This window comes from Apodemus sylvaticus, chromosome 7 (assembly GCF_947179515.1).
Source record: "Apodemus sylvaticus chromosome 7, mApoSyl1.1, whole genome shotgun sequence".
NCBI classification, from domain to species: domain Eukaryota; kingdom Metazoa; phylum Chordata; class Mammalia; order Rodentia; family Muridae; genus Apodemus; species Apodemus sylvaticus.
In genome coordinates, this window is record NC_067478.1 from 120958134 (window position 1) to 120971136 (window position 13003).

At 46.5% G+C, this 13003-nt stretch overlaps 1 protein-coding gene across 3 annotated transcripts in view; it reads left to right on the forward strand.

Moving 5' to 3' along the window:
- The window catches only part of Amotl1 (angiomotin like 1), a 72393-nt gene that overhangs the window by 22596 nt on the left and 36794 nt on the right, over window positions 1-13003 (forward strand). For 2 of the 3 annotated variants that reach the window (XM_052189106.1, XM_052189104.1), the window contains exon 3: window positions 1445-2399. In XM_052189106.1, coding sequence (XP_052045066.1) covers window positions 1504-2399 — 896 coding nt within the window. In that variant the 5' untranslated portion in view covers window positions 1445-1503. The remainder of the gene's footprint in view (window positions 1-1444; window positions 2400-13003) is intronic. The other variant, XM_052189105.1, reaches the window with a different exon arrangement.

Sequence of the window (13003 nt, forward strand, 5' to 3'; positions counted from 1 at the left end):
AGGGTTGATGTCCTGGGGTGACGGAGAGAGAGGAAACCATTTCGAAAAGAGTACCAGGGCTCCTGACAAATGTACGCCCCCCTTCCCAATGTAGTTTTCCTGCCTGATAAGATCCATTCGTTTCATTATCCATCCACTTAAATAATTTTTTCTACTCTATTTTTATTTTAGTTTTAGCTAAACTTTCAAAATTTCTATTTGTAGACACTTGTTCCCTCCAGTCTTGTAGATCTGTGATTTTGAGGATCAGTGTTCCTTTTAGGCTCATAACAGTGTCCTGAACAATAGAAGGTTCACAGCACACACTCGCTTGGTGAAGGAGACGGCGGGAAGCCCTCCTTTGTCTGTCTTTCTTTGGCATGTTCATTGTCTGTTGCAATTGTTATTGTTTAGTTTCTCTGAGTGTCTCTGGGTAGCCCTGGTTGTCTTGGGACTTACTAGTTTCTGATACAGGGAAAGAAACAAACATTTTTGTGGATTAAGAGGCAGAGGAAGTCAAAAGCAAGAGGCTTCCGTTTTGAATCTCTCAGTAACTGGTTAGTGGAATCAGCACCTGGGGATGGAGGCATCTGGAAGAGAGTTAGACAAGACAGCAGTTTGGTTCAGAAAGTAGGGCTTGCCTCTGGCTTCTTACTGTCACCCAGTGTGAAACATCTAAATAATACTCAAGAAACCAACAAGACATAGGATACAGGAGTCAGGAAGGGAGGGAAGATGTGTTGGTAGAAGACGGCCGGTAAGTTCCAGTGGCCGCCATTGCAGAGGTGGGGCCCTGACTCAGGACTTGAAGACAAGGGTGGACATTTTAGCCAGTGGAAGCAAAGGGGGACTCAGCTTGGGGTAATCCAGACTGGAAGAGACAGGTAGCGCACATGGATGCAGGAAGTGGGGTTACCGGGGCAGTGATCTAGATGCTAAATTGGAAGAACATTCTAAACAGAGAGCGAACAAGGTTGAATGTTCTAGAAAGGTTACATGTGTAATATGAGAGCTAGAAAACTCAGGTTGGCTTTGGTTACTAATTAGGACGTGGTGTTTGGAACATGGGGACAGCCGACGTGGGCTGCCTTCTGAGGAGAGCTCTGAGAGATGGAAAGGTGGAGAGCCATCATTAGGGATCTGGCAAAGGGCTGAGGGTGCTGTCTTCGTGACTAATGAGTTTTGTTTTTATGATGGGAAGACAATGTTGGTTTCTGCTACAGTGGTCCTGTTAGGAAAAGGAGATATGGAAAGGTAGATCAAGTCACTGAGGGGACAGAAAAGGGATGGGAGGGGAGAGCAGAAGCTCAGGAAGTCTGAGAAACACACCCTCGAGGTGTTGCAGGATGGGTCAGTGATGACATCTTTGGAACCTGCTCTTTAAATTTAAATGATGCTCTGATTAGAGTATCAGTCAGTGTCTCCTGGGGACAGCCTGTTAGCTCAGCTCCTGTTTGTCTTTCAGTAGAGGACCCCCTCTCCTGCTTCCACTCCCCGAACTTCCTGAGGACACCAGAGGTGGAAATGAGAGGTTCTGAGGATGTAGCTTCTGGAAGAGTGTTACAGCGGCTGATTCAGGAACAACTGCGCTATGGTGTCCCAACCGAGAACATGAACCTGCTGGCCATTCAGCACCAGGCCACAGGCAGTGCAGGGCCAGCCCACGCCACCACCAACTTTTCTTCCACCGAAACCCTCACTCAAGAAGACCCACAAATGGTCTATCAGTCGGCCCGCCAAGAACCGCAGGGTCAAGAGCATCAGGGAGACAATACGGTGATGGAGAAGCAGGTCCGGGCCACACAGCCTCAACAGAACAACGAGGAGCTGCCCACCTACGAGGAGGCCAAGGCCCAGTCCCAGTTCTTTAGGGGACAGCAGCAGCAGCAACAGCAGCAGCAGCAGCAGCAGCAACAACAGCAGCAGGGACAGGGGCCCCTGGGCCACACTTACTACATGGCCGGAGGCACCAGTCAGAAGTCTCGCACTGAGGGGAGACCCACAGTGAACCGGGCCAACAGTGGACAGGGACATAAGGATGAGGCCCTGAGAGAACTCAAGCAGGGCCATGTCCGGTCCCTCAGTGAGAGGATCATGCAGCTGTCGCTGGAGAGGAATGGAACTAAGCAACACCTCCCCAGCTCGGGAAACGGAAAGAGCTTCAAGGCTGGAGGAGAGCCGTCCCCAGCTCAGCCTGCCTGTAAAGCGCTGGACCCTCGTGGTCCTCCACCCGAATACCCCTTCAAGTCCAAGCCAATGAAATCCCCAGTCGGCAAGACCCAAGATCACGGTCTTTTCTACAGCGACCAGCACGCTGGTGTACTCCATGAGATGGTCAAACCTTACCCAGCACCTCAGCCTGCAAGAACAGAAGTGGCCGTCTTGAGGTATCAGCCTCCCCCGGAGTACGGCGTCACCAGGTAACTCTCAGCTCAGCTTGGCAAAGTGCAGCCAAAGGTTAGGAGTTCTGTGAAGAGCGTTAACTTTTATCAAAACTTTTGTCCATAGTATTTAGTAAGCCATTTGTGGGCTCAGGTATGTGGAAGAGGCTTAGACTGTCGTCCATTCTTAGCAGAGGGCAGCTGGGGATGAACAGGGGTGTTGATTCCTGGGAAGTGTTATTACTGTGTGTGTGTGTGTGTGTGTGTGCAAATGTGACTACATATGTATAGGTGCATGTGGAGACCACAGAGAAAGTGCACAGTCTTAAGTGTTGTTCCTCTGGTACCGCCCACCTTTTCTGGTCGCTTTTCAGGCAGGGACTATCCTGAACTCACCAATTAGTCTAGGCCAGCTGGCTCGGCAGGTCAGGGACCTATGTGTCTCTGCCTTACCAGCACAAGCATGTGCTGTCACAACCAGCTTCTCTCTCTCTCTCTCTCTCTCTCTCTCTCTCTCTCTCTCTCTCTCTCTCTCTCTCTCTCTCTCTCTCTCTCTTTCTCTCTCTCTCTCTCTCTCTCTTCTTTCTGGTGTTTTGAGACAGGGTTTCTCTGTGTAGCCCTGGCTGTCCTGGAACTCACTCTGTAGATCAGGCTGGCCTTGAACTCAGAAATCCACTTGCCTCTGCCTCCCAAGTGCTGGGATTAAAGACGTGTGCCACCACCGCCTGGCCCACAACCTGCTTTCTTAATGTCAGTTCTGAGTACTGAACTTTGCTTGTAAGGCAAGCACTTCCATGGCTGAGTCATCTCTCCAGCCACAAAGTTAGCTGTAGTCTATTCTGTTACGTTAATAGAGCTGTTCCCTCTCCCCTCCCCATTCCTCTTCCGTCCTCTGTCCTTCCTTTCGTTATTGATCCAGGAACAACTGTCTAGTATAGTATAGTATAGTATAGTATAGTATAGTATAGTATAGTATAGTATAGTATAGTATAGTATAGTATAGTATAGTATAGTACAGTACAGTATAGTATAGTATATAGTATAGTTACTATACTAAGTATAATAGCCTATGCCGGTCTTCAACTCATGAGCCTCCTGCCTCTGCCCCTCAAAACTGGGACTGTAAGTCAGGACCATGGTGCCTGACTTCATTATAAAATTTAAAGATTCCTTCTGACTTTCATGGGCACTTAAACACATGACAGGCATGTGCGTGTGCGCACACACACACACGTTTTTTAGAAAGAAGAAGAAGGGGAAAAAAGAAATCCTCTGGATTCTAGGATGTGAACATTGATAAGACTGTGGAAGTCCTTTAGTCCCAGCTCGTTCAGTAGACATGGAGGTGAAGTGTGGAGATCTGTACAGGTGTCCAGAGCTTGCATCTGAGTAGCAGGGCCTCCAGCTTCCAGCCTTTTCCTTCATCTTTCATTCTAATTCATCTTACTGGCTGGTGATGTAAGTGTGCTTTCTGATTGGTGGGCAAGTTCCGCATTTCTTCCTGTGTGTGCCTTCTGTGCAGCCTTGATCCACAGACACAAGTAAGGTCGCTTCCCCAAGAGCCCTCGAAGCTTTGTCTTTGGGGAAACCAGTATCAGGACACATCACTGCCATTCAGGGTAGAGATATACCAAAAGCACCAGGCGATTGGATAGGACAGAAAGGCTCAAAATCTCAAGATTAAGAAAGCTTCCCAGGCTGCCTCAGCTCCAGCCTGGTCTACAGAGAGAGTCCCAGGAAACCCAGGGCTGTACAGAGAAACCCTGTTTCAAAATATCAAACAAACAAGAAAGCTTCTGAGAGAAGGTGACACCCACTGAGGTCTCAAAGAGTTAATAAAAGTAGGTATCAGTAGGTAGAAAGGCCACCTCCAGAGCCAAGAAAGCTGTGAGAATTTGCCTGGGCTGAAGGGCCATGTCGTACAGCCTGGGTGTTTAGGTGGAGTATGATGAGACAGAGGATGTGTTTGAAAGGAAAGTTGGGCACAGTGTTGGAGATCTCTCAGAGTTAGCATTTGCCTTAAGGACTGAGAAGCCTGGTGTTGTCTAGCAGAGACTACATGTTGGTATTTAGTAACTAGAGTCAGTGGTGGTGTGGGATGGTTAGACTGGGCTTGCGAGGCCTTTTCAGGAAGGATTCGGTACTTCAGAGGACTGGGAGTCCAGGTAGAGACAGCAGGAGAGGAGAGGTGTCTGTTAAGAAAGGCAGGGGAATAGAACTGGGGCGATTCTGTGATTGATAAGACCACTGAGGAGCAGGGGCATGTGTTTGAGGCAGTTGGACATGTAGCCTCTGGGGAGAATGTGGGTGTGGGCAGCTCTGCCTGTGCGGGAAGAGGGTGGCCCTAAGAAGACAGATGTCTCCTGCTATTATTGGATGTGTCATCATAGCACGTTTGTCTGTGTCTAAATTGAATAAGATGGAGTTCCTGACGTGACCCCAGTGGCTGGGCGCAGGCTTCACGGTTCACCTTCTGGGAAGGAGCTGGGTAATGGCCACCTCCTCCTCAGTCCTGGCATGTTTGACACGAGGTGGACCTTATAGTCATCTTTCTGTGGCTGTAACCAGATTCCTGGCAAAGAAGAAACACTTAGGAGGGATGATTTGTTTTGTCTCATGCTCTGAGAACATGCCATCTGTCATGGCCACTAGAGCAACATGGCATTCAGGGGCCGGGGGAATGGCTGGACCCCGTTACTCCTTACATCTCTGTGTCCCAGGAGGAGGAGGCCCTTGGGGAATGCCAGCACTCAACTGATTTTCTACGTCCATCCATTTTGATTCAGTTTGGGAATGTGTTGCCAGTCACACTCATACTGCAGTTAAACTTCTAGAAACACCCTGATGGACATGCCTAGAGGCGTGTCTTCATCCAAATGTGCTCTAAATGAAGATGAGCCGTCTCAGGATGGAATGCCAGGTCTGAAGCATCCTGGCCAGCCCAAGCCCTCCTGAGCAGCAGAGCACGTTGTATTCTTCCTAGCACGGGCTTAACCTGACTCTGCAATGGCACCCGGCAACTCCCCCTCTTTATACCAAAGGAGAACCTTTACCTCAAAAGCTGCCACACCTCCGGTGTCTGTGTCACATTGTCACAGAGCATCCGTACATGTCTCTCAGTCTCTAGAAGATCCTGATAATGATAGGCGATCTTTCCAAATGAAGTTTCCTTCCTCCTTGCTGGCTCACAGTTTCTGTGGTTTTCATTTTATCTGCGTGTTTTGCCCACACATCTGTCTGTGCACTGCTTCAGTGCCTGATGCCGTATCAGATTCTCTGGAACAGGAGTTACAGTTGTGGGCTACCGTAGGTGCTGGGAATCGAACCCAGGTTCTCTACAGCATAGCCAGTGGTCTTGCAGAGCCAACTCTGGCAGCACAGAAGCTGGGCCCGTTTGTGTCTTGGCAATAAACCATGATGTAAGGTGGGCCAGTGAGGAGTGAGGCACCTCCTAGAGTTCTCTCTGGTGACCTGTGCAAAGCACTGTCCACCTCCAAGTTCCGAGGTCAGAAAAAGAAATTTCCAAGGGACCAGGGTGCCGTGATAAACTTGGCCCTGGAGTTTACCTGCTCACCAAAATGTCTTAAAAGATGTAACAGGCCGGGCTGTGGTGGCACACGCCTGTAATCCCAGCACTCTGGGAGGCAGAGGCAGGAGGATTTCTGAATTTGAGACCAGCCTACTCTACAGAGTGAGCTCCAGGACAGCCAGGGCTATGCAGAGAGACCCTGTCTCGAAAAAACCAAATCCAACCCCCCCCCCAAAAAAAAACCCTCAAAAAACAAAAAAACAAGCAAAAAAAAAACCCCAAAAAACAAAACAAAACAAAAAAGATGTAACAGATAGGCCATTGTGACTGGGCTATAAGGCCACTTGGTGAGCTGTGGTAAGTCAGCCTGGTTCCAGCCTTTGGTTGGCTAGGTAACAAACTTGTCTTCACACGGGCCTGCTCCAGATGTGGTTAGCAGAGCCTGGACTCTGGGGTTTGAACCTGAGACTCAGCAGTATGTGATGTTATATACCACCCAAGAGACAAGCAATGCTCCTCAGACTCTCACCAGACCGTTCCCTTCTCTGGTGCTTAAGGTGGTTGTGTGCTTGCCACTAATAATGATAATAATAATAATAATAATTTCATATTGATCTATTTCCCAGTAAACTACTAACATGGTAAATATTATTATTATTAATTTAGGAAGCTACAGGCTATTGGATACACACTATGTACATAGCAACATTAGACCCCTGGATCAGGATGGGCCCTGACTGGGGTCCTTTGCCCGTCTTTCTGTCTGATGCTTCAAGAGGCCCTGCTTAGGATCTAATGGATACCCAGCAATCTCGCTATGCTTTGAGAGCGTCTAAAGAATATGAATAATCTATGCAAGCTCTTGGGAGGAGAGTGAGGGTCGGACTCCCGGTCTCTCAGAGCTCTTTGCCTGCTCTGGTGGTTAATGTTATCCCCTTTAACTGCTGTGTAAACTGGCGAGAGCAGCCACTGACCCACGCGTAGCAGACCTACAGCATCGTGGCCCCCTCTGTGAGTGAGCTCGAGCAGTCATGAGGAAGGAAGTGCTACGAACACGGGAGCTGGCCCTGGGGCAGCGCCGAGGATGCTCCCCTGGCCTTCCTCTGCTCCTGCTTACTTCGTCTTCATCTGGGATTGAAAGTAGGTCATCGTGAGGACAAGATGAGACTTGGGCTTTTTCTTGTTGAGGACGGTGACTCCCTCCACCCCCAAAGCAAACGTTTGTTATTAATTCTGACTCACTCTGTGGTGACTTGGCTTGTGTAGCGTGTGCTGCTAATGGAAATGGAGGCACCAATGAATTCCAGGGCTGGTTGGACTTCTCTACTAGAGCAGTTTAGAGAGTGTTAGTCAAGATGAAGTCTTTTTTTTTTTTTAACCAAAGAGCTCTATGTTAAAAATTCAAATGAAAAACCAGAGCTGCTAAAAGTTTCATATTGATCTCCTATTTCCCAGTAAACCTCTAACATGGTAAAACGTGGGATTTACTAGCTAGATGTTATCAATCTTGAAAATGTTTCTGCTCCTATCATTTATAGACTTTATTCAGGACCATGTATAAAATAAGACTAAAACCTGTTTTCTCTGAAACCTGTTTGCATTTTCCACTACAGATGCTGGACACTGCAGCTCTGTGTGGGGTCATGGAGTGTTGTAACAGGGCTTTCCTGAGGACTTACTGAGTGCAGATATCTAGTGTGGGTTATGTTCCTTAGCATTTGCAACATTTTTAAGAAATGGGGATTAGGGAGTGGGGAGATTGCGCAGTGGCGAAGGGCAGGGCTGCTCTTACAAAAGAGGACCCCAGGTCAGTTCCTAGCACCTGCGCGGTGGCTCACAACTGTCTGTAACTCCAGTTCCAGGGGATCTAGCTCCTTCCTTTGGCGTCATGAGTACTGTGTGCATAAGGTCCACAGACACATGTGTAGACAAAACACCCATACACATAAAATAAAAATAAGAAAACCTTAAAAAAGAAGAGGTGCTATTAAAAAGCCCATTCTTATGGAGGCAAAAACTGACCAGAGAGAGAGGGCCCAGGAACCAGTGATGGCCAGAGGCTTGGTGGTGTAGGAGCTGCGGTGAGCCCAGAGTCCCCGCCACACATGACACTCCCCACGGTAAGCACGCATGACTGTACATGCATTGGAAACACACTTAAGTTTTTACTTGACCTAACTGACGTGGTGAATTTGTAATTAGTTTATAGACACCCACCAGACTCCTTCCCCCAAATATCCCAGAAGACGATGGGAGCAGACTTATCTTTGCAGGAAGCTCCAGGCTGTGGGCAACAGGGGTGTCTAACCTCTGGATATGGAAACACGTCAACTGGAACATTCACATTCAGGAACTGCACAGTCAGTTATGACAGGGATGGGGTGGAAGGGAGAAAACAGAAGTCCCATTGTTTTAAATATGCCTGTAATTTTGTGTTGGTCTGCCCAGTGGACCCAGGCTGGCACACCCGCAGCAGTGTCTGTGGCTTGCTCTCTTGAGGTGAGCTTCTTCTTTAGAGTGTCAACAGACTGTCTGTCTTGGAATGTGGTTAGCACTTACTTCAGACCAGTGTCTGTTTTAGTAAGGACCCCCTTAGGAAAAGCCAGTAGCAACTATTGGTGAAGGCCTTTCTCTGCCTGCTGAGTCTGGGCGTTCTTCTCTGCCCTACATCATGGCCCCGTTATGCCCGTTTAGCAGAGAGGTTTTGATTTCTAGCCTCCCAGAAATAAAGGAGAGGAGTGGCTGGCTACTGTTTGCTGGCATTTCTGCCATCTGTGGCTGGGCTGACTTGGCTTTGGTAGATACCTGTAAAGCAGGGAATGGTTGTGTTTGGCCCCAGCCTTCTGTCTCAGGCTGCTGATAGCTCTGAGAAGCCATGGGCCGAGGCTTCCTTGCACAGGGCTGGCTTCTTGCTTCTTGTAAGAGGCATGACATCACCACCACCCATGCTGTGACTGGAGAAAACTGTAGTATGCCCCCTTATTTCTTCCCTAGAAATATCCTGGTGTGTGTGTGTGTGTGTGCTCGCGCACGCGCATGTGTGTGCATGTGCAGTATTGTACAGGATCATTGTGCTGACTAGTTTTATGTCAACTCAATACAAGCTAAAGTCATCTGAGAGGAGGGACCCTCAAGAAAATGCCTCCATAAAATCTGGCTGTAGGCAAGCCTGTAGGGCATTTTTGTAATTGTGGCTGATATGGGAAGGCCCAGCCCATTGTGTGTGGGACCAGCCCTGTGCTGGTGGTCCTGGACTCTATGAGAAAGGCTAAGCAAGCCATGGAGACCAAGGCAATAAGCAGCAGCACCCCTTCCTGGCCTCTGCATCCACTCCTGCCTCCAGGTTTCTGCCCTATGTGAGTTCCTTCCGGTCTTAAGTTCTTTTGGTGAAGAACTGTTATACAGAACTGCGAGCAAAATAAGTCCTTTCCTCCCCAAGTTGCTTTTGGTCATGGTGTTTTCTCACAGCACCCTACCTAAGATGGTCACTCTCTGGGAACATGGCAAATGGCATTCCATGGAGGAGGGAGAGCCAGGGGGGAAGGAGAGCTCAGGGCCACATGTAACCAATGAGCACTGACCAGTGTAATCCGAGCAGGGGCACGTGCAGAGGCATGCGCAGAGGCATGCGGAAATGGCCGGTCTGACTGTGGGCCTGGGCCATCTTTGGCAAGGGATGTATTACAAGATAATAGAAATAGCTGGGAAAAGACGGGAAATTTGAGGAGTGTGGACTTCTAAAATAGTAGTTTATACAGTAATGAAAATGAACCAATACTTGGATTTAGTGGGTAAACTAAACCCTTAGCTGCTTGGTTAAAACTATACCTTTTCCTTAGTGAAAATAAGGCCATTTAGCCTCATTTTTTTTTAGGTTCGACCGTATCCGCTGACTGATTGTCAGGACTCAGGAGTGCCAGGTCTTGGTGGTGCACATGTGTGATTCTAGTACTTGGTGATAGAGGCAGCAGGGTCAGTAATTCAGTCAAGGTCATCCTTGGCTACCTAGCTAGATCGAGGCTAACCAAGGTTATATTAGACCCTTCAGAGAGAGAGGGAGGGGGAGAAAGAGATTTCAGCAATGCCCACAGCCCACAGCATTTAGGCAAGATGACATTAAGTGTAGTGCCTCCTTTGTCCTGAGAAATAACTCTGCGGTGTGGGAATTTTAAAGAGCTAGGGTCAAGTTCAGGTCACTTTCCCAGGAAACCTGACACAGCCCCAGCTGCAACGCATAGCTGGGAACTTCTTTAAACAGATAGGCTGTGAGACCCACCCACATAGCAGGGATTCTGAACTCGGTCAACTCGAGAGTTTTAATTTGAGCATTTATGAGACCCATTGCTGTGTGCAGGACCAACAGGCGGGGACTTCAGCTCCTTTACCTTGTAGAGCCTCAGTTTCCTTGCTTGTCTGTTTCCTTAGTGTATTTTTTTTTTAACAGAGCTGAGGACCGAACCCAGGGCCTTGCGCTTGCTAGGCAAGCGCTCTACCACTGAGCTAAATCCCCAACCCCTCTTAGTGTATTTTTGAGAGAGGTCCTGCCCTGTTACCAGCTTGGCCTTGAGCCCCTGGGCTCACACAGTCCCACCTCCCTCAGCCAGTGAGGCAGCTGGGGCTGGAGGGTGTCACGCCCCCTTTCCTCCTCTGCGGTTTTTCCTACAAACAACAACGATACTTTCTTACATGATCACATATGTTTACTGTAGCAATTACATATGTGTGTATGTATGTTTATCCTGCTAGCTTATCCCCCAAAGAGAGAAAATACTGACTTTCTCCAGTTTCCTTTTCAAATACAGCCTGTATTAAACACTTTTAAAACACTATGTTGCTTTAAGAATCAGAAAGTTTTACAAAAATACTGTGTTGTAAGGCACTTTAAATGTATGGCCTTTTTCTTTTTGTGGCTTTTTACTATTTCATCTCATTGTTTTTCTTAATTACTAAAATAACAGTGGTGCTTATTTTGTTTGTTTTTTCTAATTTTTATAGAATATACATATATTACTTAGGTGATAATTATATTAGTTATTTTCTCCTCACCCTGACCAGATAACTGAGAAGAAACTTAGGAAAGAATGGGCTTATTTTTGGCCCCTGGTTTAAGAAGAGGACATCATGGTGGGGGAAGGGGTGGGTGGTCACATGTGGGTGGCCACGTGTGTTGTCAGGAAGCAGAGAGATGAACAGGGTGTTTGGTTATACATTTTATTCCTTTTATTCAGTCTGGGGCTGTAGTGTGGACAGCACTGTCCACATTCAGGATGGGTCTCTCCTTAGATAAACCGCTTGGGAAATATCCTCATAGACACACACAAAGGCCTGTCTCCTCCATGACTCCAAATTCAGTCAAGCTGACCATGAGGAAGGGCCATAATGGAAATTACAAAAAAAGAGCAACATATATCTATAAAAATAGCAAAAAGAAAAAAGAAAAGAAAAGAGAAAAAAGAAAGAAGGAAGAAAGAAGGCGCCTTCGTTGCCCTAACTGGAGACAGTCACCTTTAGCATCTACATTAGCTCAAGGCCAGCTTGGGCTGTGTAGTATGATTCTCTTTCATAATAAACTAAACCCAACTAGAGTGCCAATAATATTCATGAAAAATTAAAAAACACATTCATAAAAGCTTGTTGTACTGACTTATTCATAGATACACTCAGAACTTGTTTCAATTTTTATTTCTGTTCATATTTATGTTGGAAAATATCTATTTGGTGTTTTAACTTTCTCTTTTGTAAATTAATCACATTCTTCATCTGTTTGCCCACTAATTTTTATTTCCTGTTGCATTTCACAAAGGGTTTGTCAATGAGATAAACCATGTTTTGTAATGACTGACCTGTAGATACGTATAGAGTTTAGTGCATAGAATGTAGCCTGCAATTTCCGCTCTGCCTGTTTGTGGTCTGGAGTCGTGTGGGGACAGCTAGGCATTTACTTAAGCTCTCTGATACCACTGAATTCTGGAATTGCCCACCAAGCCTGCTGACCTGAATTTGATCCCAAGAATCCTCTGGTGGAGCTGTATCTTCAAGTTATCCTCTGACTTCTGTACATGGGCCATGATGGACATACATGTACATGCATGTATATGCACCCGCACATACATAGGCATGTATACATAATCAATAAAAATGTAATAGAGCTGAGCAGTGGTGGTTCATGGCTTTAATCCCAGCACTACGGAGGCAGAGACAAGCAGATCTCTCTGAGTTCAAGGCCAACCTGCTCTACTGAGTGAGTTCCATGACAGCCAGGGCTACACAGTGAAACCCTGTCCCAAAAAACAAAACACAAAAAACCAAACCACAACAAAATGTAAATACTGTATAGGCATGTATGTAATGTAAAACTTCACAGCAGATCCTTTCATAGTTATTTTTTTTAATTTTAAAACTATTAATTTCAACTTATTAGTTTGCTATATAACATACTGGAATATCTAAAACTTTAGAGTATGCATCAGATTTCTTTTCATGGTCAAGAACTAGTTTAGTTAAACTAATTTTGAGAAACTGGCTAACTTAGAGGCTAGTTATTCCTTCATACATTCTGTTTTGACAATTATCTTTGTTTTGTTTTTTGCATTTTAGCAATTATTTTAACACCTTTCTTTTTTAAAATTGTGTGTGTGGTGTGTGTGTCTGTGATGTGTGTATATGTGGTGTGTGTCTGTGTGGTCTGTGTGTATGTGTCTGTGTGTAGTATGTATGCCTATGGGGTTTGTGGTATGTGGTCTCTTTCTGTGTGTGTGTGTGTGTGTGTGCGCGCGCGTGTTTGTCCCACAGAGACTAGAAGATACCATCAGATTCTCTAGAACTGGAGCTTCAGGCAGATATGAGGCATCCACTGTGGGTGCTAGAAACCAAACTCTGATCCTCTGCAAGAGCAAAATGTGCTCTTAACCACTGGACCACCTTTCCAGTGCCCTTTTAAAATATTAAAAGATACATATGAAATTTATTTAGAAGTCTATTTTTTGATTCACTTAAAACATTGAAGAGACATTTATGTGCTAAGGGGATCACCCAGTAATGTGCCTTGCTGCACAACTTGAAAATCTAAGTTTGGATCCCCATAACCTGGCACGATGCAGCCTATCTGTAACCC